The following is a 27,394-nucleotide window of genomic DNA, read 5'->3' as shown; positions in this document are numbered from 1 at the left end:
CTATATAATAAAGATTTTTTTTTTGAGACCTCTCTCTTAGAGAGAGAGAGAGAGAGAGAGAGAGAGAGAGAGAGAGAGAGAGAGAGAGAGAGAGAGAGAGAGCTACTTCTATTGTTACTATATAATAAAGATTTTTTTATTTGGTGACCTCTCTCTTAGGAAGATAGCGAACGAGAGAGAGAGAGAGAGAGAGAGAGAGAGAGAGAGAGAGAGAGAGAGAGAGAGCATATTTTGTATACTTGGTCTAAACTCTAAAGCTATGAAGGCTAACGGTTCTCCATTCGGTCAGCCAAGTCTTCGTGCATGTGCGAGCGAGCGAGTGTGAGTGGGTGAGCGGATGGCCTACGGGTGGGGTTTTGCAGGATGACTGAGTTTCATTGTCGATGTTTCCTCTCTCTCTCTCTCTCTCTCTCTCTCTCTCTCTCTCTCTCTCGTTCGCTATCTTCGAGTATCAGACGCCGTCAATTTAAAATGTGTTGACTCAATTGCTTGTGAAGGCCGCTGAGTCGTATCCCAATACACTCTCTTGAAAGCAGAAAATTGGCGTTTAGTAAAAGTTGAAGAAGTTGAATAGCTAAGTAGGAATGAATAGTGAAAAAGGACGAAAAGCAATTCAGCTGGGCCGTGAGAAGTTACTCTGCAATAGTAGGCCTATACTAGCTATGGCCTGATAAGTAGGCCTATGCCAGCAACGGCCTTTGGCCTAAGGCACCCCATATGTTGGCAAGGTGTGAAATGGAGTAGAACGTCAGGTGTGGACCTCTGGACTCTACCCAACGCTTGAATAAGAGGAGTAGGCCTAGAATGGACCTCTGAAATCTAACCAGACACAACCAACCGGCGGTGACGACTCTTTACAGTGGCGTCAGTGGTGCCTCCTTACGGGGAAAGCAGGAATTACACCGGTATTTTAAAAACCGTGTTTACAGCTTTATTTACCAACATATTTATGTGCAGCGAGAACGGGCCGTCCAAGCACCGGCACCGTGATTATCAGCAATATGTCAGGTGTTTTGCTATTTGTAGAATCGGTTAACCGAACTGAGCACAGAGAATGTCGGTTAACAAGCGGTACTAAGTTTTTATTTATTTTTGTCGTATCCGGGATTATTTATTTCTAACTCGCAGTTTTATATAATTTAAACATTGGGTTTTTATTATTATTATTATTATTATTATTATTATTATTATTATTATTATTATTATTATTATTATATTTCTTCACAAAGACAATTCAAAATACGACCAATCACTCCGTGTATTATTGTTTCAGTCCTTTAAAGTGTGTACTCAGACGCGTTCTTATTTCTAAGCGATCTCTCCACACAGTTGCGGGCTCACTACACTATACGCGTGAGATCACGGAGGTGTAGAGCGTCTTTTTTTTTTTTTTTTTTTAGATTGATACAGTGTTACTTTATGCCGTTTCTCTTTCATACTATATATTATATTTTTTTAACTGAATTATCTTGTTTTTTTTACAATTTTAGAAGTCTTTAGCTTTACTTTATTTAATAGTACATCAAACTGTTTATTGAGCGTCTAGGAGAGACTTTATTATTCTTCTTCTTTCTCCTTTCAGTCGTGAGCGTCTGCCACCTCAACAATTACATCGCCTCCTGCACTCTGGACATCATGGAGGAACACATCGAAGCCACTGCCATCATCAATCACTGTCATCTCCCCTTGGACGTCACGTTCCTAGTGTCGGTGAGTTGACGGTTCCGGAATGCCGTCAGGCACCTCACGGGGTGCACTGTAGGCATTACTGTGGGTTTTTTGCAGCGTCCCTTCGTCCCCTAGCTGCAACCTCTTTCATTCCTTTTACTGTACCTCCATTCATATTATCTTTCTTCCATCTTGCTATCCACCCTCTCTTGACGATTATTTCATAGTGCAACTGCGAGGTTTTCCTCTTGTTACACCTTTCAAACCTACCTACTCTCAGTATCCTTTCCAGCGCTGAATGACCTTATAGGTCCCAGAGCTTGGCCTCTGAAAAATCGAGGGTTTTTATCGAAGATTTCACTCGTGAGGTGTTCTTTGTTGGTCTGGAATAGTTTGAGAATTCAGTGTTTCTTTTTTTTATAAAGAAGTGTCTTCAGAGAGTTATCATTTACTTATCAATTATTATTATTATTATTATTATTATTATTATTATTATTATTATTATTATTATTAAGAAGGTGAATCCTATTCATATGGAGCAAGCCCACCACAGGGGCCATTGACTTGAAATTCAAGATTCCAAAGAATATTATGGTGTTCATTTGAAACAAGCAACAGAAGGTAATAGGAAATACAGAACGACCAGGTATTAGAAAAGAAGCAATAGATGAACATTTAAATAAATGAATAGATAAAAATGTAAGTAAACTATAAAGTCCAAGGAGAATTCCTTTAGGCTAGTAATGCATTGCACTTTCGCCTGAACTTTTGAGTGTCAAAGAGACTTTCAGTTAATTGTGGATGTAATAGGTTCAAAAAGGGTTTATAAATCTATTAAACATCTTATGGAACTTTTGCCATTAGTGAGTTACAGATTCTGAAGACGTCTTTTAAAGCATAAAATTTCAATCATCCTTTTTAATAATTATTACTTTGATTTTTGCCCTTCAAGGCTAAGCGAATTGCACTGTCGTACAAGTGGCACCGACCAGTAGAATTTGTGTTTACAGTATTAAGAGTCGAAAATCCTGACAAGTCAGTATATTAACAGAACGCTAAATTTTTCCCCTAAAAAATCAAGTAAAAATGCCCCGAAATTTCTTCGGCGCAGTCGAGTTTTCTGTACAGCCGCTACAGCGTATAATCAAGGCCGCCGAAAACAGATCTGTCTTTTGGGTGGTCTCGGTATAATGCTGTATGAGCCTCGACCTATGGAACTTTAACCACTGCCCGGTGGTGGCCTATTCTATATCGTTGCCAGAGGCACGATTATGGCTAACATTAACCTCAAATAAAATTAAAACTACTGAGGCTAGAGGGCTGCAATTTGGTATGTTTGATGATTGGAGGGTGGATTATCAACATACCAATTTGCAGCCCTCTAGCCTTAGTAGCTTTTAAGATCTGAGGGCGGACAGAAAAAGTGTGGACAGAATAAAGTGAGGATGGACAGACAAAGTCGGCACAATAGTTTTCTTTTACAGAACACTAATAAGGATAAGTTAAAAGTCTTATGGAAATGAAGAACGATTCTATGATTCCAGAAATACATGCATGACCTACTTAATATTTATATTTTATTAGTTTCAACACACACCGCTAGCTGGCAGTCTAAGTAGGTTTTAGAATCACTATGACAACCGGCAGTGCAATCTCCAGTAGATTTTGCCACGGCAGACTACCAGTCTTGCACTCCGATCCATTTCAGTCTTGGTCGTTCTGTGTTGAATTATTATCTTCAAAACTAAACTTGTCTCAAGTTTTTGAATATCATCAATGGTCTGGATTTAATCTATGAAGAATGTGGAAACCTTTATTGAACATTCGTTTTAATGTTGGAAGAATGTTGATAACATTCTTCAATATTCGTTTTAATGCCGGAAGAGCGTAGATAACATTCTTCAACGTTCGTTTTAATATTGGAAGAATGTTGGTAACATTCTTCAACATTCCTTTCAATAATGGAAGAGCGGAGATAACATTGTTCGAAATTCGTTTTAATGTTGGAAAAATGTTGATAACATTCTTCAACATTCGTTTTTATGTTGGTAGACTTTGATAACATTCTTCAACATTCGTTTTAATGTTGGAAAAGCGTAGATAACCTTCTTCAACAATCGTTTTAATGTTGGAAAAATGTTGATAACATTCTTCAACGTTCGTTTTAATGTTGGAAGAGCATAGATAACGTTCTTCGAAATTCATTTTAATGTTGGAAGAGTGTAGATGTATTCTTGAATATTTGATTTAATAATGTTGGAAGAGCTTAGATAACATTCTTGGACATTCGTTTTACTGTTGGAAGAGAGTAGACAACATTCTTCAACATTTGTTTTAATATTAGAAGAATATAGAAAACATTCTTAAAGAGCTGATGACCATTCATCTTAGAATGTATACTGTACATTAGGGCAAGCAAATGAGATATATTTAAAGTCGTATCATCGTCATATTTAACACTACTCATTTCCCCCCACCCCTTATATTTAAAGTCATATCCCCTTCATATTTAATATTAATAATTTTTGTTTCCCTTTAGTTCCAGTACGCAAACAGCACCAAGCACAGCTGGAAGTACACCTTCGTTACAACGAACCAGAATGAAAGAGTCCTTATACCCGGGTTACTGCTGCCCCCTGCTCCTCACGCCCCCGTGTTTTTGTACGCCCGCGTCCCCGAGAGAGAGTTCAACATGCACAATTCTTCCTTCGTTGCAATTGAGGTGAGTTGCGTGTGTCTGGATGTCCTAGCTTTAGGAGAGGAGGCAGTTTTTTGGTGATACTGTGGCTTGTTATCTACTCCGAGGTGCTAGTACTAAACACCGTATGGTAAACGTAAAATAGACGGCCGCACGAAGATATCGTTTATTAATATAATTTGTCAGCCACACAATATAGAAATGGGTGTATATAATGCTTTGATTCCCGTGGGGCTAGTACTAAACACGATTTCCCAAGGAGCTTCCGCCATGTTTAGTACTAGCACCTCGGAGTAGGTGACGCGTAGATAACAAGCCAAAGTAGCACCAGTTTTTTTTTTTTTTTTTTTTATATCTAAGTGAGGATGTAATGTGACATATTAGGTTTAATTATGCAAACATTGCAGGAATATACTTTGTCCCAAGGTCGTGTTTTGTTTTCCTTTTCAGATTATTTTGTAAGCATTAAAATGTGATAAGACACTGCAATCTCATTTCGCAGATATTATTTGATGAGTTGTGATCGCTGATGCAGTGAATTAATCAATTGTTTTGGGGCATCTGGTGATTATCTGTATTAATTTTACTAAAATCAAAAACACTTGGTCATCATAGGGTAATATATTTTCATACTTTTCCCAAAAAGTAAATTAGAAATTACTTTGGTGAAGGTATTTCTAACTTGCCAGATAGAAGACAAAATCATGACTGATGATCATTTTAAAATGGGTTTAAAAGATAAATATAATTGTAATGAAAGCTATATTTTTTATGAACAATTCCCCGTACGGGGGTAGTGCCGTCAGCGCACCTCACGCGGTGCACTGTAAGCATTGCTATAAGTTCTTTGCAGTGTCCCTTATGGCTCTAGTTGACAACCTATTTCATTCCTTTTACTGTACCTCCGTTCATATTCTCTTTCCTCCATCTTACTTTTTTCACCTTCTAACAATTGTTTATTATTCTCTTTCAGCCAATGACTTACTCCCAGACCTTCTGATTTGATACTTCATTCTGTTACACCAAGCCAATTCAATGACTTGCCGATTCTGAAAATGACCTTGAAAGGAAAAGGAATTTCTGTGATGAGAGTTTATGTTTCTTACGAGCAGCCCTCTTTAAAAAAAATTAGTACAACTTCGACTTTTTCAGTCCACTTGAAAACCAATAATTTAAACCTCTAATTTTTCAGTCCTGTTGAAAAACAATAATTAAAGCCTAGACTTTTTCAGTCCTCTTGAAATAATTTTAAACATTAATTTTTCAGTCTGTTGAAAAAACAATAATTAAAGCCAACTTTTTCAATCCTCTTGAAAATTCTGAAAACCTGACCAGTCCTCTTGAAAAATAGTAATTAAAACCTCGGAATTTCAGTCCTCTGAAAAATAGAATTAAAACCTCGAGTTTAAAATAGTAATTAAAACCTCGGCATTTCAGTCCTCTTGAAAAATAGTAATTAAAACCTCGACATTTCAGTCCTCTTGAAAAATAGTAATTAAAACCTCGACATTTCAGTCCTCTTGAAAAAATAATTTAAAACCTCTAATTTTTCAGTCCTCTTGAAAACCAATAATTTAAACCTCCAATTTTTCAGTCCTCTTGAAAAATAGTAATTAAAGCCTAGACTTTTTCAGTCCTCTTGAAAAATAGTAATTTAAACCTCTAATTTTTCAGTCCTCTTGAAAAACAATAATTTAAACCTCGACTTTTTCAGTCCTCTTGAAAAACAATAATTAAAACTTCGACTTTTTCAGTCCTCGTGAAAAACAATAATTAAAGTCTAGACTTTTTCAGTCCTCTTAAAAACAATAATTAAAACCTCAACTTTTTCAGTCCTCTTGAAAAACAATAATTAAAACCTCGACTTTTCCAGGCGTCGTTTGTGGCCGAATTGAAGACCCAGGGTGGGAGGAAGCAGAATTTCTAAACCACACGATCTTCATCGACACGACCGAAGAGTGTCGATTCATGAAGATCGGGAATGACCCGATCCCCTGGATCGTAGGTGAGTGGCCTTATTTTGGAATTCCCGTAGGGGGGTTAGCGCCGTCAGTGCACACCCCACGCGGTGAACTGTAGGCCTTTACTTAAGGTTCTTTGCAGCGTCCCTTCCATGGCCCCTAAGCTTCAACCCCACTCATTCCTTTTGCTGTACCTCCGTTCATACTCTCTTTCTTCCGTCTTTCTTTCCATCCTCTCCTATCAGTTGTTTCACAGTGCAACTGCGAGGTTTTCTTTCTGTTACACCGTTCAAACCCTTTGCTCTCTATTTCCGTTTAGCGTTGAATGACCTCACAGGCCCCAGCGCGTGGCATCTGGAATAAATTCTATGTTCCTATTTTGGAAGGCCTAGAATTTTGCAGTCTGCCTAAGAGCTAGAGCCCGTTCTGGCATAAGGCCAGCTGAATCCAGAAGAAGATGAATGCTTAGTTATTTTAGATGATGGTGGCTGTGATTTAGATACTGTATTATAGGTTTATAACTGATATATTTCTGTTAGCTATAATTCAAAAGTAATAAGTATCATGCATCGATTATAGTACATACATTTGATGAGTGATCTCAGGTAGTTTTGGCACACAATTTTGAACTGAGTTTGTAGGAGCCCGATTTGATTTGGAAAAGATGAGAAAAGAGGCCTAAAAATGCTGATGTATAACATTGCAGGTAAACATATTATTTGTTATAATAAAATGACGTACTTCACAGATGGCCATGATTATAGCTAAATTGTTTAAGTCAGGGAGGAATGTCTGTGTAAGTATTCTGGAATTATATATATAGATAGAGGGATAGATATAGAATCTACTGGTCACCTTTTACCAGATACATGTGTAATTGTGGAAACCACAATGCCGCCTTAACATTTTTTGGATACGCTTGTCACTACAAAGCCTAAGATCCCCTTGGAAGACTGTGAAGAAATCCCGATGTTCGTAGCAGGATTTGAACTTCGTAGCAGGATTTGAACTTCGATCTGATGCTCCAGATGTGGGTTCGAATCTTGCTACGGACGTCAGAATTTCTTCATATTCTTCCATTTGGATCTGAGGCTTTGTAGTGACAACTGTATCCAAAAAAAGTGCAAAGAAATCGAGAAGTTACGAGGGCATTGTGGTTATTAAAGCTCTGCATTACCACCCCAAAGCAATTTTCCTTGTATTTTAGTTATTTACTTACATTTTTATCTTATTTATTTATTATTTTTATTTATTTTCTTCTGGTCTAATAATTGATCTCTTCTTTCCTATTACCCTCTGTTGCTTCTTTCGAAGAAACACAATATTCTTTGGAAGTTTGAATTTCAAGTCAGTGGTCTCTTTGAGCTTGTTCATATGAATAGGGTTCATATTCTAAATAATAATAATAATAATAATATTTTCTTTAGACAAAAAGTTAGCTTTGTTTTCAGCTACATATAGGAACTCGTGACAGTCTTCTGAAAAGTTTAGCCAGCCAAAAAATGAAGATATTTTTAATCATCAGCTCCTTCTTTGCTCAGCATCATTACCTGTTTTTATTATGTATTTCAGGTGGATTGTTCCTCATAGCAATAGCCACAGGATTAATCGGAGGAGGCTGTTACCTCTATCGCAGAAAGAAGCTGGAAATTGACCAGTTGGCCCTGGTGACCTCAATGGAAGTTGGACTTCCTGGAGCTCAGCCTTACCAGGTAAGTTGTGATTGCACGTTACTGGTATATTTCTAAGGGAAGCAAGCTTTACCTGTGATTGGAATACAGTGATGTTTTTCGTGGTTTTATTTGTGTGGGTTTTGTAATTGTATGGAAGGTATTTTCTTTTATTGGTTTTATTTCAGTTCTTACCAGAACAGCAAAATACAGCAGTGCATTTTTTGAAGGAAAAGGTTTTTACACGTGTAAATTTTTTTACATTGAATTACACATCACTTTTCAATATACTTTTATATTTTCAATTCATGTGATGGTAAAGCTCACTTTGAAAACTTCTTATAAATGCAAGTAGCAAGTATGAATATCAACACTGAAGTTTCTTGATGAGAATATATAGTGTTAAAGAACAAAACATTTTGTGTTTGTAAGTTGCCTTACAATATCGCACTCTTTTTTCCATTTTCATAGTTTCTGTGGGTCCATATCTCCCCATAGCTCAATTGAGGGGACTGAATTCTTATTAAAGAAGTGCTATTACTGTATTTATGTAGGGATGAATGGTGAAAACCACAAGTCATTATATTAGGTGGCGAATAACTGTGTGGAAAATTGTTCCACTTGGAAAATTATTCATTGTGTTAAGCCTATTGCTTTTTTTCTGCATAATTTAGTCGTTAAGTTTTTTTTTTTATTAAGTATTCAGTTGCCTTTACAATATCACTGGTTAACGACACTACTTGTGATTATGAATAGCATGTACAGTTATTGAAGGCTACATTACATTTTCTAGTTTATGCCTTCATGTTCCACCAAAGAGAATACTTCCCCTTTTGAAGTTTCTGTTTTCAGATAGTCTCTGCATTTATGTCATCAGAGAAATGTATTTCCCAAAGTTTTGATAATCCATAGTACTGTACTTGGGTGCATGAAGTGACTTTAGAGACCTGTAACATGTTTTTTGCCATACCAGCAAGAAGACTTGGATTAGATTAGGTTACATGTTAGTAAAAGATGAATAGCTCCCTATGTTTCCCCATAAGATTTAAGGGAATCCTTATTACCAAGAGGCAGAATTTTTGTAATGAGAAAATTCTTTGCAGATGGATGCAGTGTCTGACAAAACAGAGAAGGAGAAACCTGATGATCCAGAAGACGACACACAGCAAACTGAAGGTGGAAATACTGGAGGGGAGAATAAAGACAGCACAGTCATTGACATGAACAGCAATGAAGACATCATTGACACAGGCAAAGGGAAGAATCATGGCTTCAGTTTCGGTCGACTGAAGGAAGAGAAGGAGTCTGTAGTCATTGGAAATCCTTCGTTTCAAGAGGATGTCCCATCTGCTCCGTCCCGTAAGATTAAGAAGCGCAAATCTTCGAGAAAACATGCCAATGGTGGACCTGCACATGTCACGGGGAAAAATATTGCTAGTGACGTGATCCCGGAGGCATATCCTGAGAAGGATTTTAATGACGTCTCTCTGGAGAATGAAGGTTCAGATAATCAAAATTCACTGGATAATGACCAGTCCAGTATAACAGAACATCCGCTTGAAGACAGGTAGGTTCTCTCCCCTTCTTGTGTGCTAAAATTTTTTTACATTTCTGGTGTTTTACATGTAATTTTGAAATTTTTATGATATTAAGAGTTCAGTAAAATTGTACTGCATATATTCATACAGATCAGTAAAGGAATCTGTCAGTTTTCAGAAATAAATCTCTGAAAGGTATTATGAGTTTTACCTGACTCTTATCTCTGTTAAGTTATTATAACATTAAAGTAGCATAATCCACAGAGAATAAATATTTCTTACCTGTGGTTTCATTGATCAAACAGATCATATTAAGCAAAACCATTAAACACCAGTGTACATAGCCACCTAATTACTTTTCAAGAAAGGAATAATCATTCATATAGTTATTCATATAGTCAAATTTTTTATTATTTATTTTCCTTGCTCTGTTTGAAATATTTTCCACTTATTGGTCCTCAAGTCTGTAAAAGCTAGGTGCAAGTTAGTGGCCTTGCAGCTCATAAGTTTTTGCACGTTTTGAATAGTAATGATAATAATTCTAAGACATTAGTGCAGTATCACTTATTTATATACTGAAATGGAAATTCCACAATGGTATTTATTTTTCTGGACAGTCCCTAGTATTGTGGAATATCCTTCCATAAAAATAATTATCCTAACGAGTGATAAATTTTCCAGTAGCTCCGATGATGGCATGCCCGTTGGTCAAGGCGCCCGTCGCAAGGTTCGTGGGATGGTGTCGTCTGTGATAACAGGAACCCCTGCGGTTGTTGCAACAGATGTCCAGGAAACAAACAGTGACTCACAGAAGTGTTTATGAAATTGAAGAGGAGAAGTGTAAAAATATTCTCAGTTCATTCCTTGTCTCCATAGATTGTTCAGAGATGATGAAGTGAGGGAGTTTTATTACGGGCATATTGTAAAGCTTGGTATTAAATAGATATTTTATATACAGTACTACACATCTCTTACATGACAGTATAAGAGATGAATTACAATATAGGAGATAAATTTCTGTCCTCTATCTTAAAATCAAAGATTTGCAGGCGTGATAAATTATCTTCTCACTAATATAGTATGCATACAGTTCAATCATATACTGTCTGTGCCAGGCTACAAGTCTGTTTTGCAAAATATTTTGTGATTTACCAGTTCATAGCCAGTTGGACATCACATCTGATAGCTTGTAGGGGAGCTGTTATTCAACACTGACCAAATATCACCATGGCCTTTTAGAGAATGTCACAGTTCAGTGCCTTTTCTTGGTCTCAGGTTTTGAATGCTTGTCTTTGGCTTTTGTTCAGAGAGAAGTCAGCCTGTCAAATACCCTGGAGTGCTTTTAATCCACTGTCTTGATACAGTTCAGTTTCAAGATGTAAATATTTTATAGTAATCACATTCTATGAGAAAAAAATTGCTCTTTGTCCCTTGGGCTATATCTATTTTTACTGAAGCAACGAAACAGCCTTTTATTGGCTTTGCTATCTCATATATACAAATATATTATGTTTTCCAGTTTATCATTATATACTATATTTATCGTATATGATCACCAGAGCCAATAAATAACGTTCTCAAATATGAGCATCAAAAATGCAAAATCATGAGAGTTTGCCTAAGCAATAACAGAGGATTTTAATGTAGTATTTAGAGACTGAGAAAAATTTCTGAACAGCACAGTAATTTCAAACTCAGTGAACACTGAGTGTTTCATCAAAACTGATAGGAACAAATAGAAAAAATTGCAGATGAACTGCTTGATGTTTTGCATTTGACAAATATTTACTTCAGGTTGTCATGACCATTTAGTTAAGAATGTGACACGGATATTGTGATGTTCAGTGGTAGCATAAGTTATCAGTCTTTCACTGTCTGTTTAATTGACTGTCTACGGTACTAAGCTTACAAATCTTCCAGTTTAACCTCGGTTCGAGGACTACATTGTGATTTTGGATCCCTAGTCTGAAGAGGTTAGCTAACAGTTGCACTGTTATTTCACATAGAATCAAAGTCTTCTGTAGTTCCCCACTACATTTTTTTTGACATTGGAAAAACTTTTATACTGTACCATTTTACTTCTAATGAAAATTATAGTTAGTAGTTATAAAGCTACTTTATTGCTTATCAAATGTACAAGCTTTATGTTACCATAACTTACTTTCAGATTTTAGCCACTTGTCAAAAGATATGATTTATACACAATTTTTCTACTTTCTAAGGGGGAAAAATTTGTATTTCTTGCCACTTGCTAAGGTTGAATGCGGTAATGCCCATTTGTTATGTTATTTGTAACATTTTGTCACAAAGTCATTTGCTCTGTAGAAGACTCATACTTCCTAAACTTTGAGTGATCAGTTAAGTTTTGATTCAAGAGTTTTTTATGCCCAGAATATTTTTTGTTAAACAGCCTGTGATATTGGGATTAATGAGCATCATATTTTCTGATTTACAGAGTAATTCTTTTGCATTCGTAACATTTCTCTTCAAGGAGAATGAATTTAGTATATATCAGTCTCATGACACATGATTTAAGTTTTAATGTTTGATCATTAAACACGTTTTTACTGAAAAGGTGAAATTTACCAAAGCTAGATTCATATACATACATTATGATCAGTAATTGCAAAGTGTCCTCATACATTATTGTAAATTTTTGTTGCGAGTTTTCTTTATGCTTTGGCGAGACCGAGGTACAGAGAGGTACACTGGAACACCTCGCAAAATGTACCAATACGGTACTGTACCTTCCTCCATTAACTTTCGCAGCTTTGGCAATAACACTCTTGTTATTTATTGTTACGATATTTATTTATTTGTAGTTTTAAGTATTTACATCAAGAAGATTATACATTTTAGAAAAGGTGACTGACAGGCCCATGTCCTAATACTGGACAGGCTATCCTGTAAAAATATTTTACAATACAGAATTCATTTGATACATTCCTCATTATTGCACTTTATCCTTAGTCTTTAAAATGAGTTTTAGGCTTTAACAGGCACATTGCATACTTTTGATATTAAATGAAGGATACAGTTGGCTGCAGAAGAAAACTCTTGATCCTTTTCTGAATAACAGGCTAGGTAAATCAAGAAGCTTAGAGCCCTATTAGAATTTTTTGAAAAAGAAGAAAGTGGTAAGCAACCCTTTAGTTGCTTTTACTTTCCCAAACTGTAAAATGGAAATAGGTTAAAGACAAGAGAACAAACTCTGAACAGATTTTTAAATATGAAAGATACTGATGAGGTTTCCATCATGTGTCTGAGAAATGTAAAGGCATATACGACTTATACCAGAGGAGATTAGATTAGTATATCAAGACAAATTACAAAGATCACAGAAAACTTAGATGGAAAGAAAAGAAAGATAATGAAATGCATAGTGTAGCCTACGTCCATAACAAAATGGCATGTCGTAAAACTACTAACAAAACCAAATAAGTGGGAACCAATTATAAACAGAAGATAAGATGGCATAACAGAAACTCAGAATATTACAGATGTTATATGTACAGCATTGACAGCACTCGTTAATGGTGTAAGGAAACTGAAAAAAATGGAAAATGTCATGAAATATAAATGAAAAGAAAGGAGAAACTTAGAAGACACGATAGACATTTTCAAGAAGGGATATCTATAGTTGAGAAAAAAAAGTATTTTTGTCTGATGTTAAGTAACAATGGGCATAGAAACATGAAGCCTCTAAATGTAACATAAGTAGTCTGGTAACAGCAACTTGAATGAAAAAGGAATGCTCTAATTTGCTATCACAAATTTAAATCGGTAGAAAGAAAAGCAAGTGAAGTTTACAGAAAGCATATGTTGGCGAAGTAAATCACGGCAATCATAAAAAACGTATCTTTCAAGGAATACGTTATTCAAACCTCAAGAACAGAGCAAGTTTTTGTGTGTCTGAATGTGTTTGTTTACCAAACGAGAAAATAATGCAAAAGGAAACTGTAATTTCCATATTACATATATTTTGATATTTTAAAACTGAAAAGGATTATAGTTCAAGTTTTTGAAGCGCTGTTATCCGTGCAAACGTTTGCAATGTTTATGTATTAATACGTAACGTTTTCATTGTCATGAGTAAACCGTATATTATTTGCCAGAGCTTGGTAGAGATAATTAATGAAAGACGCATTTATACTACAGAATTTGCAGTATTTTATACGTCGAATGTCTACACATCTTGTAAAACAAAAAGGATAAATTGTCTAAATTTTATAAATTTTCGTATATAACAGTTTAGGTCTTCTCCGTATATGTAACTGTTAGTTAATTAGTTGGTTTACAGTACATTTCATGTAAAGGTTATTACATAAGGCATTTCTATAACACCTTCAAATCATTTGCATGTCTTTTGTACAGATAACATTGCTATAGTCACCGTACTATGTGGACATACCATCTTAGATAACCATCTTGTCAGTGTCGAAGTTCAAGAGGTGTAAGGTCGTAGCTCAGTTGTCGCAATGAAGTTCGTAAGACAGAATACGTCGGAAAGGTTGGATTCCTCGAAATTTCATTGTGTTAAAATCTACTAGATATTCGTGATTATTGCCCAAGTATAATGCACTAGGCTTGTACCCTTTTCAAAGTTAAAACTACTGTAACCTAATGTTTCGGTGATCCTGTAGCCTAGGTAAAGCTAGGTTAGGCTGAGCCTATACCGTAGCTTTTTGTTTAAAGGTGGAGAGGGTTAAAAAAAAAAAGACTCTTTAAGTAAGGTATAGGCCCATTGTAGTGTATTGGTCCTCCAATAACGAGTATGAATTCCCAGAAAAAAAATTATTAGAAGCAAATTATAGTATCTTGCGATTTTACTTTCATGTAAACGCCATTAGGACCCCCCAAAGTAGCGTACTGTATTATAGAGATTTTGAAGGAAAAGTTCACATAGGCTCCAGAGTTGTATTTGCGAGTTTTGTATTTGTAGCATTACTGTGTTACAAGAAAATAAAATTGTTATAATTTTGCATTCATTCGTAATTAGGCCGTGGTGCAAAATACAGTGATACTTGGATTAAACGTACATTTTGACTCAAACAAGAAGCAAGGATAGGCCTAACCTCGGCGTATTTTGCAGATAGGCTGTTGTACTGGTTTCAGCTTTACTGTGTAGGAAGAAGACTGCAATCTTGCATTTTTGCTTTCTCATTTATGAATAGCTAAGGAGCCAAATACATCATACAGCATTATAATTAGTTTTACCTTAACAGTTACTAAGGATAGCCTGGATGTTTTGGCAAATGCTCCATTGCTTGTAGCATTTCTGTATTTCTATCCGTTTGCTATATAGCAGTTTTGTATTTGTATTCAGAATTAGCAACTACAAATAGTGCAATATACCCAGTTTGAAGAAAGAGTTCATTTTGACCTCAAAAGCTGACTAAGTGGGATTTTGGCATATTTTGCATTAATTAGGGCACATTGCAAACAGATAATTATAGATTGCAACTGGTTGCTTGACAGTAATGTTGCAAATAACTGAAAATTGTCAAAATAGCAAGGCAGTAGCTGTATTTGTTTCTGGTTTCCAAAAGTTTTCCCATGGTGTAATTCAGTATATTGGAACAATCTCAGGCGATGCAGGGTTGCAATATAGTGCTATACTTTAATGTTGCAAGCAGTGTCAAATTCAGCGAGTTGCAAGGATATTGCCTTAGTGAATCATCAGGGACCAAATTCACTTTTATTTCAAACAGGCTAAAAAGCATCATTTTGGGCCACAAATCGTGAACATAATACTTAGTGGTAATATCATTCTTCAATTTGTTTGCAGTATGGGAATGTAAGCAGTGCTATATTTAGCAAGATATTTCAGCATTTATATTGGTTTCGTGTAATTAATGGAATAAGATTTATTCTTAAAGGTTAATTATTATAGCCCACTTGGTCCAAAGTCCAGGTCTGTGTACAGTACACCAGATATGGCTTGTGTTTTTTTGTATTTTAGTTACTTAAGTTGATGTTCTTAGTTAATTTGAATTAACTACCTTGCCTCTCACATTTAAAACTGTTTTGTTCCCTCTAAATATGTAAAGTGCAGTGTACACAAAGTGAAGGAAAAGTCCACTTTGAACCTCTAACAAGCATTAGGGCCACAAATAGTATTTGGGGGAAATTTTGCATTGCTTGTAACATTATTGCAACCATATTGCAGTGCATTACAATTCCGTATTCATATTTGTGAACAGCTGCCCAAAATTCTGCATTATACCCAATTGGATGGAAAATTACAGGTCCTCCTCAAATTGCTAAGGCTATAATAACCTTGCTATTGTGGCAGCTTTCGTATTGATTGAAAAATTAATTTATTGCAGTATATTAGATTTTTTCATATGTGATTAGTGGACCAAAAGTTGCAACGACACGTCCACCTGGAATCACATCCTGGCCATTTTGGTAAATTGTGTTGCTTGCAACAATAGTGAATTGCAAGTAAATTGCAGTTTTACATGATTAACTTCTCAGAATATGTACTGCATTATACCCAGTTAGAAGGAAAAATCCACTTTGACCTTGAAAATTCTAAGGTAGCCATGGTATTTTGGCAATTTTTTTTTTCACTGCTTGTAAAATTATTGTATTACAAGCAGATTACAGTAAGGAATCCTCTAATTTTGCATTTATATCCATTGACGATATTTCAAGCCTGGCCTATGAAAAAATCAAGAATTCTCATGATGCACTGGGAGCTATGGTACAGAGAACAGTATGGCAAGTTTCATCAGATTCATTCAAGCTGCAGTAGAGAACAGGGGCCTCATTTGGGGGGACTGGGGTGGTCAACTGCCCCCTCAAGACTCAACTTGTCCCCCCGAGATCCAAGTTGCCCCCCAAAAGCCTCAACTTGGCCCCCTTCACCCCCAAGCCCCAAGAAGTAATAGCATGTTTTCTTTTTAAATGTGCAATCATAAATGTATAAAATTTCTCAGAATTATTATGTTTCTTGATCTTTGTCTGTCCGTCTGTCTGAAGTACCTTGCTCATGTGGCTTCAAAAACACATAAAATAGCTCAAAATAAAAAAAAAACTTAGCTGATTAGGCTCGCTTCGCTGGCCAAACCGTCTTTGACACCCCCAACAAAAATCTGAAATGACACCCCTGGTAGAGAAGGCCAGGGCAGCAGAAATCCTATGTAGCCTACCCCTGACTGGTGGGAAACTAAAGGAAACTAGCTTGGGCAGGGTTGATCCTGTTTTGCTTTTTGTGAAAATGCTGCAGCAACAGATCCAGAGCAAGAAGTGATTCCAGCTTTTGCATCAGATGTGTGGTCAAATGTTTGGAGCTATTTTAAATGAATTTTCATATACCTCAAGAAGAAAATGTCTTGTTTTTCTTCAAGATCGAGATAAGTAAAATGCACAAAAAAAAAAAAAAAAAAAAATCAGTACAACCACCTGAATTACTTGAAAATAATTCCACTGGGGCTATTTGGGAAAATTACAGCAAACTTCAGTTACCAAGTTAAGTGAAAAAACATGAGGATCATGTAGCATCCTTTTAGACATTCTGCAAAAAATATGTGGTGCACTGGGTATCCCAATGTGGACCTTGACTGAAATCCTCTTTGGTATGAGGTTACACCTTAATAACCAGAGGAACAGCGCACTGGACCAACATAAGCTTGTGAGAAGGAAACAAAGACCTAGAGAGTCCTTTGATGATTTTCATGTTGACCTTAGGAAACAAGCAAAGGATATGCATCTTGCAGGTATGGCAGCATACAAGTGGCTTGCAATTGTAGTTGTATCGGACATTCGTGTTGATGAAATGGAGTCAGAATTATTTAGTTGAAGGCCACCTTTGAACTTGGTAAATACAGTCACACTGTTACAGTCATGAGATGGCCAAAAGAGAAGTCAAAAGGTCCACTATTAACGCTAATGCTAATAAATCCAGAGTCAGTGTGAGAAGTCAAAAGCATGAACAGAAGGAATGCTTTTGGCCATTTACAATACAAGGAACATAAAAATTGTTGCAGATCTGGATTTCATGTTCATCAAAATGGTAAATTCTGAAGGAAAATACCACAAATGTGGATGCTGTGAAGACTACAACACAGTCTATGAGAAACCAATGAAAGAAGATCCTGTAACCTGTAGAGAGAAGTATAGAAATTTGGCTATGATTGCCAACATTTGGATTCAGTTAGAAAGATGTCCAGCATTATCCCCTGACCTGCATCTTCCAGCAATATGCATACAGTATTGTATTTAGTAAAAGGATACGTTGATGCTGATTCGGGAGCCAATACAACGATTGCTTTTGTAAAGGTGATGTCTGATCTGAAGTTGAAGAAGGAGGATCTGTTAGATTTTGATGAGACTTGCTAGTGTTAATGGAAAGCCACTGGATGGTATGGGCCAGGCTGATTTGTTCTGAAATGTTATGTTTGCAGTCAGTGTCTTTATACGGCATAAAAAGTGAGGACATCATTTTGAGGATTTAACGTATTGGTTATGGAATGTCGGTTCAAGCGCACTACACAAGGCTATATAAAAGATGTAAACCCTGTATTAATGGACCACCCTATAGGGCTTATACCAGACATAGGCAATGATACTAGTACTGTATCTATTAAGAGGCTCTGGGAATTGGACTACCCACTAAGAATAGAGCTTGAAATAATCAATTACTTGAATTGTATGGCAGAAGCAGACTGTTCATCCTCACCATCCGTCTGCTTCAAAGTATACTGGTATATAACTTTCCTGATCTCTAAGCCAGTTCACATCAAATAATCTGTTCGATAGAAGGAACAACTTGATTTGGATTTACAAAAGAAATTACCCAGTATAAAAAAAAAAAAAAAAAATAAAGCAGTGTAAGCAGACTGAAGTTGTGTGAAAAATGTTGTGGCCAGGGACTAAATTCCTCTAAGCTACACTGAAGACTCTTACACCACACGGCCACTTAACAGTAATCATTTAACTGCTTCCTTGTATTATGGGGAAACCTTTACTATACTTATAATAATTGTGTCATACAGAATTAGGTGGTTTTAGATAATAATATTCATATGAATAATGTTCAGAAGTTAAGGTTATGATGCATGCTCATCAACTGTAGTTTTAATTTTATGACGAGTTTACCTAGGTTAGCAACAAGCCATTACATGGTGTCAAGTCCAGGTCCCCATGTGTATATCAGAATATCTTCGTCACTTGCTCTTCTCTCATGTTGACAGCTTGTTTGTTGATAAATGATTATTTAATGCCACTCTCCAGTATTCTTTTTTCGGAGTGCTGGTAACGTGAACCGTTCGCTATAGACCAGAGATAATGGCTCCTTGGTCTTTTAATGGCCTGGTTGTAAACAAGAGGGCGGATGCACATTAGTCACTTCTCTTTCTTGCAGGTTCTTTTGATGCTGGAAAAACTGGGTTCAGCTGCGCTGGAGATGAGGGAAAGTGCCCTCTTATCTTTGAGTCCATTATATACTCCATCACGTGTTATAATGTTAATCATTACGACACAATACCTGGTCAAAAAAGACCAACTAGAAGAGACTTCTTTGATATTAGTTTGATCACCAAGGAGCTCTGGTAGACCATGGAAGGTAACTCGTTGAGGACTCAACAGCGACTACCAAAAATAGGTTTTTCCTACGTCAAACTTGTTTTACTGTTACTATTTACCTTTCTGAAGAAGGATATAAAAACACTTGAGTACATACCACTGCTTGGCAATTTTATCAATTTTCTATATACAACTGCTTATTTGGTCATGAATAATGTATGAAAGTTCAAGGCTCTTGATTATTTATAGAGAGCATTTACAGAAGAAAAAACATCACACAAATTAGAAATACTATTTACACACCTTTATCATTAACTACTCCATTTTGAAACATTACCTGTCTCATCTATCTACTTACAAAACACACGTTATGCAGAGGCGTAAAAAACCTGCAGCTAAAGGAAAAAGAAAATTGGTCAGAGCCTCTTCTTACTTTCAGGAAATGAAACCTTCGTCACATGCTAACCTTTGTATTATACCGAGTTCAAAGTACAGCGCTGCACTCGCAGCAATCTTAATTACATATATAAAATGAAGAGGTGAAGGCTGTATCAAGGCAACAAATTACAGCTTCCTAATTTCTGTATTAAGTAGAAATTACAGCGGGGTAAACCCATGAAGTAATCTAGACAACTAAGGCTCTTACATCCATGTACACTATTAAAAATGAGTGAATACTTTATAATAATAGCAAACTTTTTAAATACAATAAGAACAAAATATAAAATCCAATTTGATGGTGCTCTGAAGTTACATGAACACATTTCTTATATAGAGACTACAAGCTGACCTGGAGTGTATTAGGTACTGTATTGTGGCCATACACAATCTTTGGAATGTTATTTGTTTCTTCCATGTTACTATAAATAACTGTTGGGATTTGTTCACTAAAACAGGCTTCAATTATGAACAAAATAAGCATGACACAACTGCTACAGCTCAGTTTTGCTGAACACAAAAAACCACAACCTGAAATTTCTATAAGTTGGCCTATGAAATTTTCATTCATGTATGGAGGAAAAAACCATCTAAAAACTGCTGGGATATGCCACCAGAATAGTCATTAAATTTCCTAGTAATTTTGATGAATGGAAAAATCTTTAGTACAAAGCTTTTCTAAAATTTCTGAAGATTAATAAATACATATACAGAATATGGTGATTCTAACCTAATACAAAAAACACAAATAATGTGGATTCACGGTTACATGGCACCATCTGTCTCCTACAACACCATGCAAGAAATTACACATAAGTTGACCTCAATGAATAAGATGTTTGCAAGTACACCACCCATTATGGGTGGTGGCAAAACAGGCAAAAGAAAATTAGGACACAAAAGAAGCCGACATAAGATATAAGTTAAAAAGCACCAAACTCTTTGTGAAATAAATACGACAGTGACTGAAACTTTGAAGACAAAGCTGCATTAATACTAGAGTACTGTACAAATATGTTGTTATATATGAAATTCTTTAAATACTGAAATCTGAATAAATCAAGTACCCTAATTAAAGGAATAAATGTCTGAAAAGAAAATTGCTCTCCCCCCCCCTCTACGAAAAATACAAACACATTTCTAAACAATATAAGCAGTTGAAAGAATGCATATATAACTTTTATGACCACACTCTTCTTTGATAACATGTCTGCATAACAAATGTCTGACAAATATACAGCTATACAAACTTGAAGGACCAAAGCGCAGACAGTGTAATGCAAGGTACTGTATGTTAAACTCTTGAAGTAACCCAGCAGTGTTAGAAATTTTTTGGCATCTTCGAAAAAGACTAAAAAAGGATGTGCATTCCTATTACATACTGCATACGATTCATGAGAATACCGTAATATGTCTACAATAAGTTTCCAACATCTATAAAAAATTTAGGCATTCAGAATAACGAGAAAAGTAGAATAAGTTCTAACTAGAGACTGGCAGAATTATCAAATTCTGTAATGAAAAACGAAATATTTAAATGACAAGTTATAATCCTTGATATTTAATCTTATAATTTCAATACCACTCTGAGAATAGAGAACCTACTTAGAATATGAGATTTCAATAATCAGTGCAAGACACATGAACTTTTCATGCATACATTTTACTAAGATATATCAAAACCTGTTAACATATCCATGAATATAAGTCAATTGTATTTTCCAGAATACAATCTATGAAATATAAATAAATGTGCTGCTCAACACAAACCAATGAATCTTTAGGAAAAGAATACAATCAACGACAAACAGTATTAGCTCTGCAAGAGACAAGAAACGACTAACACTCAGCATTACCACTGACAAAACATAAATAGTGCTCAAAAGTAAATCCAGCATATGGAGAAACGAAGAATTGTGAGTTGCTGCAATAAATTTGCTCGAAGGATCTAATCTAGCCAGCAGGCCTAGGCCTCTGATTCTCCCTGGCCTGCACTTTCATCTTCCAGAATGGGAACAATAAGGTTATCCCTGGACATGAGATTGTACTTGGTTACAAACACGGTGAAGCGGCGACATAAAGCAGTTTCAGCCTGTAATGCAGAATAAGATAGTAATATTAAACACTAAAAAAGTATAGACAATTCCAGTAAAAATATGATGCCTGTATTTTTGAAACAGAAGTTTTTTAAAATTTACTATGGCTGAATATTTTAAACAAATTGTTTCGAATATTGCCCAAGTTCATACAAGTTACCAAAATTACAGTATTACTTTTGTCATACTGTACTACATCTGCATTACCCTGGAAAGAATATTACATAAAAATGTCGGCTGAACTAGGAGACCCAGGCCTACTTAAGAGATAGTGGGGATTTGTGACAGCACAAGAAAGACATGAGAGGTAGGTTTCATAGAGGCTTTATGCAATGCATGCCACTAAAGGCACTGATGATGATGATGATAACATTGCTGGTTAAGAGAAGCTGCTAATTAATGAGATTTTCAGCTCTCATTTTCATCTAATTAGAAATTACTTCCAAGCTGGTATTTGGCATAACATAAACAGCTAGAGACACAGCAATGGTTACTATTACAACTTGCATAACCCTAACAGTGGTATGAAAATCCCATATATCTAGACCATAACCCTAGTGCTTGTTGTGGTAACACCAACAGTTTATGGAAGAATGTGGTGAAGATTTTAATGGTTTCCAGTTGTTCCCTACCAACCTACTGAGAATACTTTTACTGATGATGTGTTTGTGCACCTGTAAGTGCCCAGTCTCTATTTCCAAGAATGCCTGAGAATAACAGCCCAATGCTCTCTGGTTGGTGGTACGTAATTGTATACTCAGAGGACCTTCTAGGAAATGTCCAGAATTACCAATTCTTCACCTAGTAAATGTCCAGAATTACGAATTCTTGACCACTCCTCACAGAACAAATCAGTACTGCAAAACCACTCCTTTGCAAAAGGAACAGAATTGGTGAGGTCCACAGTTTAGGATAACATGACGCGTGCACGCACACACACTACAGGTCTATGCTGTTCATCCACAACTTTTCACTTTCTCTTGAATAGCTTCCCATTTCCAAAGAACAGATACACTCACAATCCAAAATCAATCAGTCAAAACAGAAAAAAAACACTTAAAAATTAGCTTACACAGTACTAGTCAGCAAAAGAGAATAATGTTTGCACAGACCAGAAGCCAAAGAAAATGCTGTGTTTCTGAAAGGTTGGTTAGATTTATCTCCACTAATCTGCCTACCAACAATTAAATACCTTGCTACCAAGCTTCAATGGCCATTTCAGGCTGGTGCTGGGGAATAATCTTGTATAAAATTCAATGGTTTTTATTCTCATGGGAACAAATAACCTTTTAGTACAATTTACAGGTTTGATAAAATACAAAATTAAAACAATGGTACTAAAGATGCTTCTGAAGAAAATATTTCACGAAGATTAAAATATGAAGCTATTCTACTTTGCTAAACTTGAAAATACTTTTATACTAAGCTTTAAGGATTAAACATTTGGTTCACTGAAACCTGGAAAGTATTTGTGATAAAAAATTACATATTTTATTTTATATAGTAAGCCATCAAGTAACAATTACTGTACCTAAAAGAACACCCATCAATTATTAATCTAATGTAAGTCTACCCATAACCATCCTCACCCAATTTTCATACATACCTCAAATTCATCAAAGATAGCCCTATGGTGGAAATAAGCATGAGAGAATATCCTGTACACTCTACGGCAGACGGACCCTAACTTAGCCACAGAAGATTCTTTTATGCTTACTCTGAAAAAGTTTGAACAATTCTGTTAGCAGGGCTTCATTAACAGAAACATTCTACTCCACTAAAATAGTGTACAATGTACTTTAGAGGCTTGAAATGAGCATCATTTAATTTAACACAAAATTAAATATTAAACAGGCTAATTGAAAGTAACTAATACAACAAACAATAGAGGAAAAGAAAAAAAAAAGGACTTAGTGGTTGCTTAAGTTTTCATTATTGTCTCTTAATATTGAATCCTTTTAACAACTTGAAGACCAGCAAATTACTTTATCAGCAACCTAAGTCACTGAATAGTTTCCTAGTTCATCCACATGAAGTGGAAATGAATACAGTATTACTTGATCAAAACATTGTTCCTACAGAGAAGTCAGATCCAATAACCATCTAAATATACTAACCGACTAGGGAAATATTTGTTAGAATTTAATAAGCAAGCTGCTCCATCCAAAGTATGGCGAGTGTAATCTATGGCAGGGCACTCCTTGGGAGTTTTGTGTGCTGCACATAAGAATATCCACTGCTCAGTGGCGGTCATTTGTGTGCATGTAGATGGCTGGCACTCTCCTTGAAGTCGCACTGCTAAACCATTAAGTTCCATGCAAAATTGTCTGAAAGGATATTAATATTGAAGATCATTTAAGAATACCAAGTACACCTATAATATACAGTATTTTTCCCAAAAGTATTTTGATTTTAAACAGTATGCGCTTTGCAAGATTTTAAATATGATGAATGACCTATGATTATCTTTGCCCTCACCGTAATGAAAACTTAAGTGACTTAAACTAGTCTATATGGAAGGACATATTCCCCGTGATTACTGTATTCATCAACAATGTACATTATTCATTTTTATTAATAACAGTCAGCCAGACTTTCTAATAGCTAAATAGGCCACAGGCAAAACACTGAACCTACCAAGAATGGAAAATAAACTGAACCAGTTAAAGGATCTTAAAAATTTAATAATGGGAGGCTAAATATTTAACAGCAAAAATTCTACCAAGTTTTGTAAACTTTTGTTAGTAAACCTTTAAACTTTTGTTGATAAAATTAGAAGTCGCCAACATTTCACATCTAATACAATTATATGGGTCCTACATTCTACATCTATATCCAACAAGAATAAACAAATCCATTTATCAGTAACCTTTACAAATCAAATCTCCAACTTGACTCACCTAAGATGTTCATACTTCCAGACTCCTTCGTCCTGAGATTCGGGTGCATTCAATATGGCGTCAATGTTGTTTGCATCAAGACGAATGGTTTGCTGAATATATTGCTGAACCACTAATGTGGAATCCATCTCCTCATAAGCTTCATCGCACCAACGATAAAAATTCTGAAATGTACAATCCCCAATAAATAGTATACTGTATACTGCTTGAACCAACAGAGTACAGAAGACAGGCCACCACAGCATAATAAACATCTAAATACAATAACAGACATTTTATAATGATCCTGTGATTATTCTCGACTCCAGATTTTTTCCTGTTATAACTGGACTAATTACTGTTCTTACTGATAATTATATTTAGCAGTAATATGATTCAGACTTTTATACTCCTGAATTATAAGTGTACCTTGCATGTTATGTAACTTTTAAATAATACCCTCTAAACAAATAATTGGTCCTGAGTTGGTTTCAAATTTGTTTACTTCCTTGAGGAATGAGATACCAGTACAAAGCACAGTCCGTTTTCCAAATAATTTATGCCATGAATATTTGTATACAATTATTATTGTGTGGTGGGGTTGCCATTATTATTATTAAATTACAATTATTTATATTACAATTATTTACAACAGGTGACATTATGTGAATTTAATTACGCACACGAGAAAATAAAATATTAACACTTCAAAATCTAGGCATTCCAAATGTTTATTAAAAATTTTCCAACTAACCATCTTGGACACGCATTTATGCATGTAAATAATACGGCAACAAGCAACTGCCTGCAATATTGCTTGTATATAATCTTTGCACATGCTGACCAAAAAGCATAAAAATAATGTTAGCTGTATTAGTAAATCCTCTAAAACCAAGAGAACCTATAAAGTCCCTGCTCAAAGTGAAAAAAGCAGAAAAAGAAGCAGAAGGAATAGGATAAGTAATGTGGACAATAAATAAATTTAGCAGAGCACTTCAGATTGCACAAAATCTGAAGGACACATTTATGGAATACAATTCTATTCTGGAAGTGTACAAGTCACCAATATGATCACTGAAGGTTTTATTACTCTTGCAACATTTTGATGATCAAAAGCAAAAGAAAACAACTCTTCAACATTTTTTTCTACAAGGAATCACTTTTGATAAAAGAAACTCCACTGACATCCTCTGCTCCTGACATCCAAAAATTTTCTGCAAGAGGTCTTTCATTGTTGGGCATTTCAAACTCAACCAAAGCCAGTGCACCTTCAGACGATGTATCATTAGGAAGATCAGAGCCTGACACATAGCCGCAGAAAAATTAAGGACAATAAGTGGGTATGTAAACATGGTAGTTGTAAATGGGTGTGAAAAGGCCACATCTGGTAATAAAGGCAATAATAATTCCCTATGATTTATGGCATCAAAGGTCAGGTTAAATAAGAAACGGAATCGTTTGGCAAATTTTTCATAAAATGTCAGGACTTGTCTGAAGTTCATATTTTTTCCTCTCTATTAGTGTTGTTTCAAAAGAATTTCACCTATTGGAAATCAGTAGTTAATGACCCCTTACAAGTAAAAAAGTAATGAGGAATTAGTGAAAAACTGGTACTTTTAGAGGGAAACTACAAAAAATGAATCCTAACCTAACCTAACCTACCCAAGAGCCCTCACCTAACCTGACTGAGTGAGGTAAATCATATATGGAAATGCTGGGTTGCATCTTACCATTGCCTAGCTCACCAGATCTGTTACATACTAGAGCTCCATTTATTAGCATGTGAACTGCAGAAGCTGGGGAAATGATATTGCTTTTGTGAGGAAATGCGTAATTACAAAAATTAAGCTTCCACTGCACAAATCCAACACCCCAACTTGTTCATCTTTAAAATAACAAATAGTTGGTTAAAGATGCACCAGTGTACTTCACTAGCTAATTCTGGGAATGTTTTAGAACAGACGCAGACTCTAACGCTACCTACAAGTGGAAGCTTTCAATGTTTCAGATGTTAAGTGTCACTTGGGAGGGATCCAAGGTAAGGCACAGTGCGCCCTAAGTCAAGTTAGGAAGGTAAGGTCTGATTAGGTCAGCGCACAGCCAGCACTTCAGGAAAGGTTAAGTTGTTTTTGTCAGTGGGACCTGTTTTTGTTTTTCTCAACAGGCCCTAAGGGGGTCTAGGAGCACAAAGCCTCACCGGCCAGGTTAAGACAAGACATCTGAGGATAGGTCAGGTAAAAGTAAGACTGGTTACGTCATATTCCCTCTGAAATGCCTACTAGAACCACATTATCCTTGAACCCTCCCCCTACATTCGCACTTCCAACAGAAGGGTCACATTCGTCAAAAATCACCGAAAACCAGGCCATTTCTAACCTATCACCAAAACTATTGGTTAGGCTAGACTATCTCACGTGCACCTGTCGATGTTACAGGCTTATTCGTGACAAATACCCAGACTGTAAATAAAACACTAAAGCCTAAAACCAGCCCCGACTAGATTGTTTAATAAGCTGGCCCTAAGAAAGGCGATGCCTAGCCCATGGCTATTTGAGACGCCTATAACATTGAATATACAAGAATGAACGGAAAATCACCGTTATGTATGAATACAATATCCATTCATGTATTCTAAGATTGATTTTTAACCGGTATAAAGATCATACTAACCTCAGCTTTAGTCCCTGGACGATTCCTCCGCAGGACGACAGTTTGGTCCGCCATCTTCATCTCAAAGAATCATTCGAAATGGTGGTTTTGTCTATTTTTCTGATAATATGTCACGAGATTTTGGCAGTTTTTCACTTATAATAGGATTATAAACCACTTTAATCTTTGATTATTCGTTAAATGTCAGTTTCAATATCAAGATTTGGTTTTATTTCATAGGTTTCGCATTGATAAGAGTAAATGAA

General features: G+C 35.8%; 1 protein-coding gene and 1 pseudogene across 1 annotated transcript; one reads left to right on the top strand and one right to left on the bottom strand.

Moving 5' to 3' along the window:
• The window catches only part of LOC136847311 (uncharacterized), a 30,355-nt pseudogene extending 17,879 nt beyond the window's left edge, over positions 1–12,476 (top strand).
• A 6,740-nt stretch (positions 12,477–19,216) lies between these two features.
• On the bottom strand, positions 19,217–27,394 carry Mob4 (MOB kinase activator 4). Its single transcript, XM_067118862.1, has 5 exons — positions 27,150–27,394; positions 24,501–24,664; positions 23,718–23,927; positions 23,207–23,318; positions 19,217–21,596 (listed from the first exon to the last, which is right to left on the bottom strand). The coding sequence occupies exons 1-5, from the start codon at positions 27,207–27,209 to the stop codon at positions 21,471–21,473; spliced, it is 672 nt and encodes a 223-aa protein (XP_066974963.1). The 5' UTR covers positions 27,210–27,394; the 3' UTR covers positions 19,217–21,470.

The sequence above is a fragment of the Macrobrachium rosenbergii genome, chromosome 16 (assembly GCF_040412425.1).
Source record: "Macrobrachium rosenbergii isolate ZJJX-2024 chromosome 16, ASM4041242v1, whole genome shotgun sequence".
In the NCBI taxonomy this organism is placed as follows: domain Eukaryota; kingdom Metazoa; phylum Arthropoda; class Malacostraca; order Decapoda; family Palaemonidae; genus Macrobrachium; species Macrobrachium rosenbergii.
This window is presented reverse-complemented; position numbering and strand designations above follow the sequence as displayed.

Coding starts and splice junctions, on each gene's coding strand:
- Mob4 (XM_067118862.1), bottom strand. CDS start 27,209: ATGAAGATGGCGGACCAAACTGTCGTCCTGCGGAGGAATCGTCCAGGG. Junction 23,928..24,500: donor TGGAAGTATGAACATCTTAG/GTGAGTCAAGTT, acceptor ATATCCTTTCAG/ACAATTTTGCATGGAACTTA. Junction 23,319..23,717: donor AACAAATATTTCCCTAGTCG/GTTAGTATATTT, acceptor AAACTTTTTCAG/AGTAAGCATAAAAGAATCTT.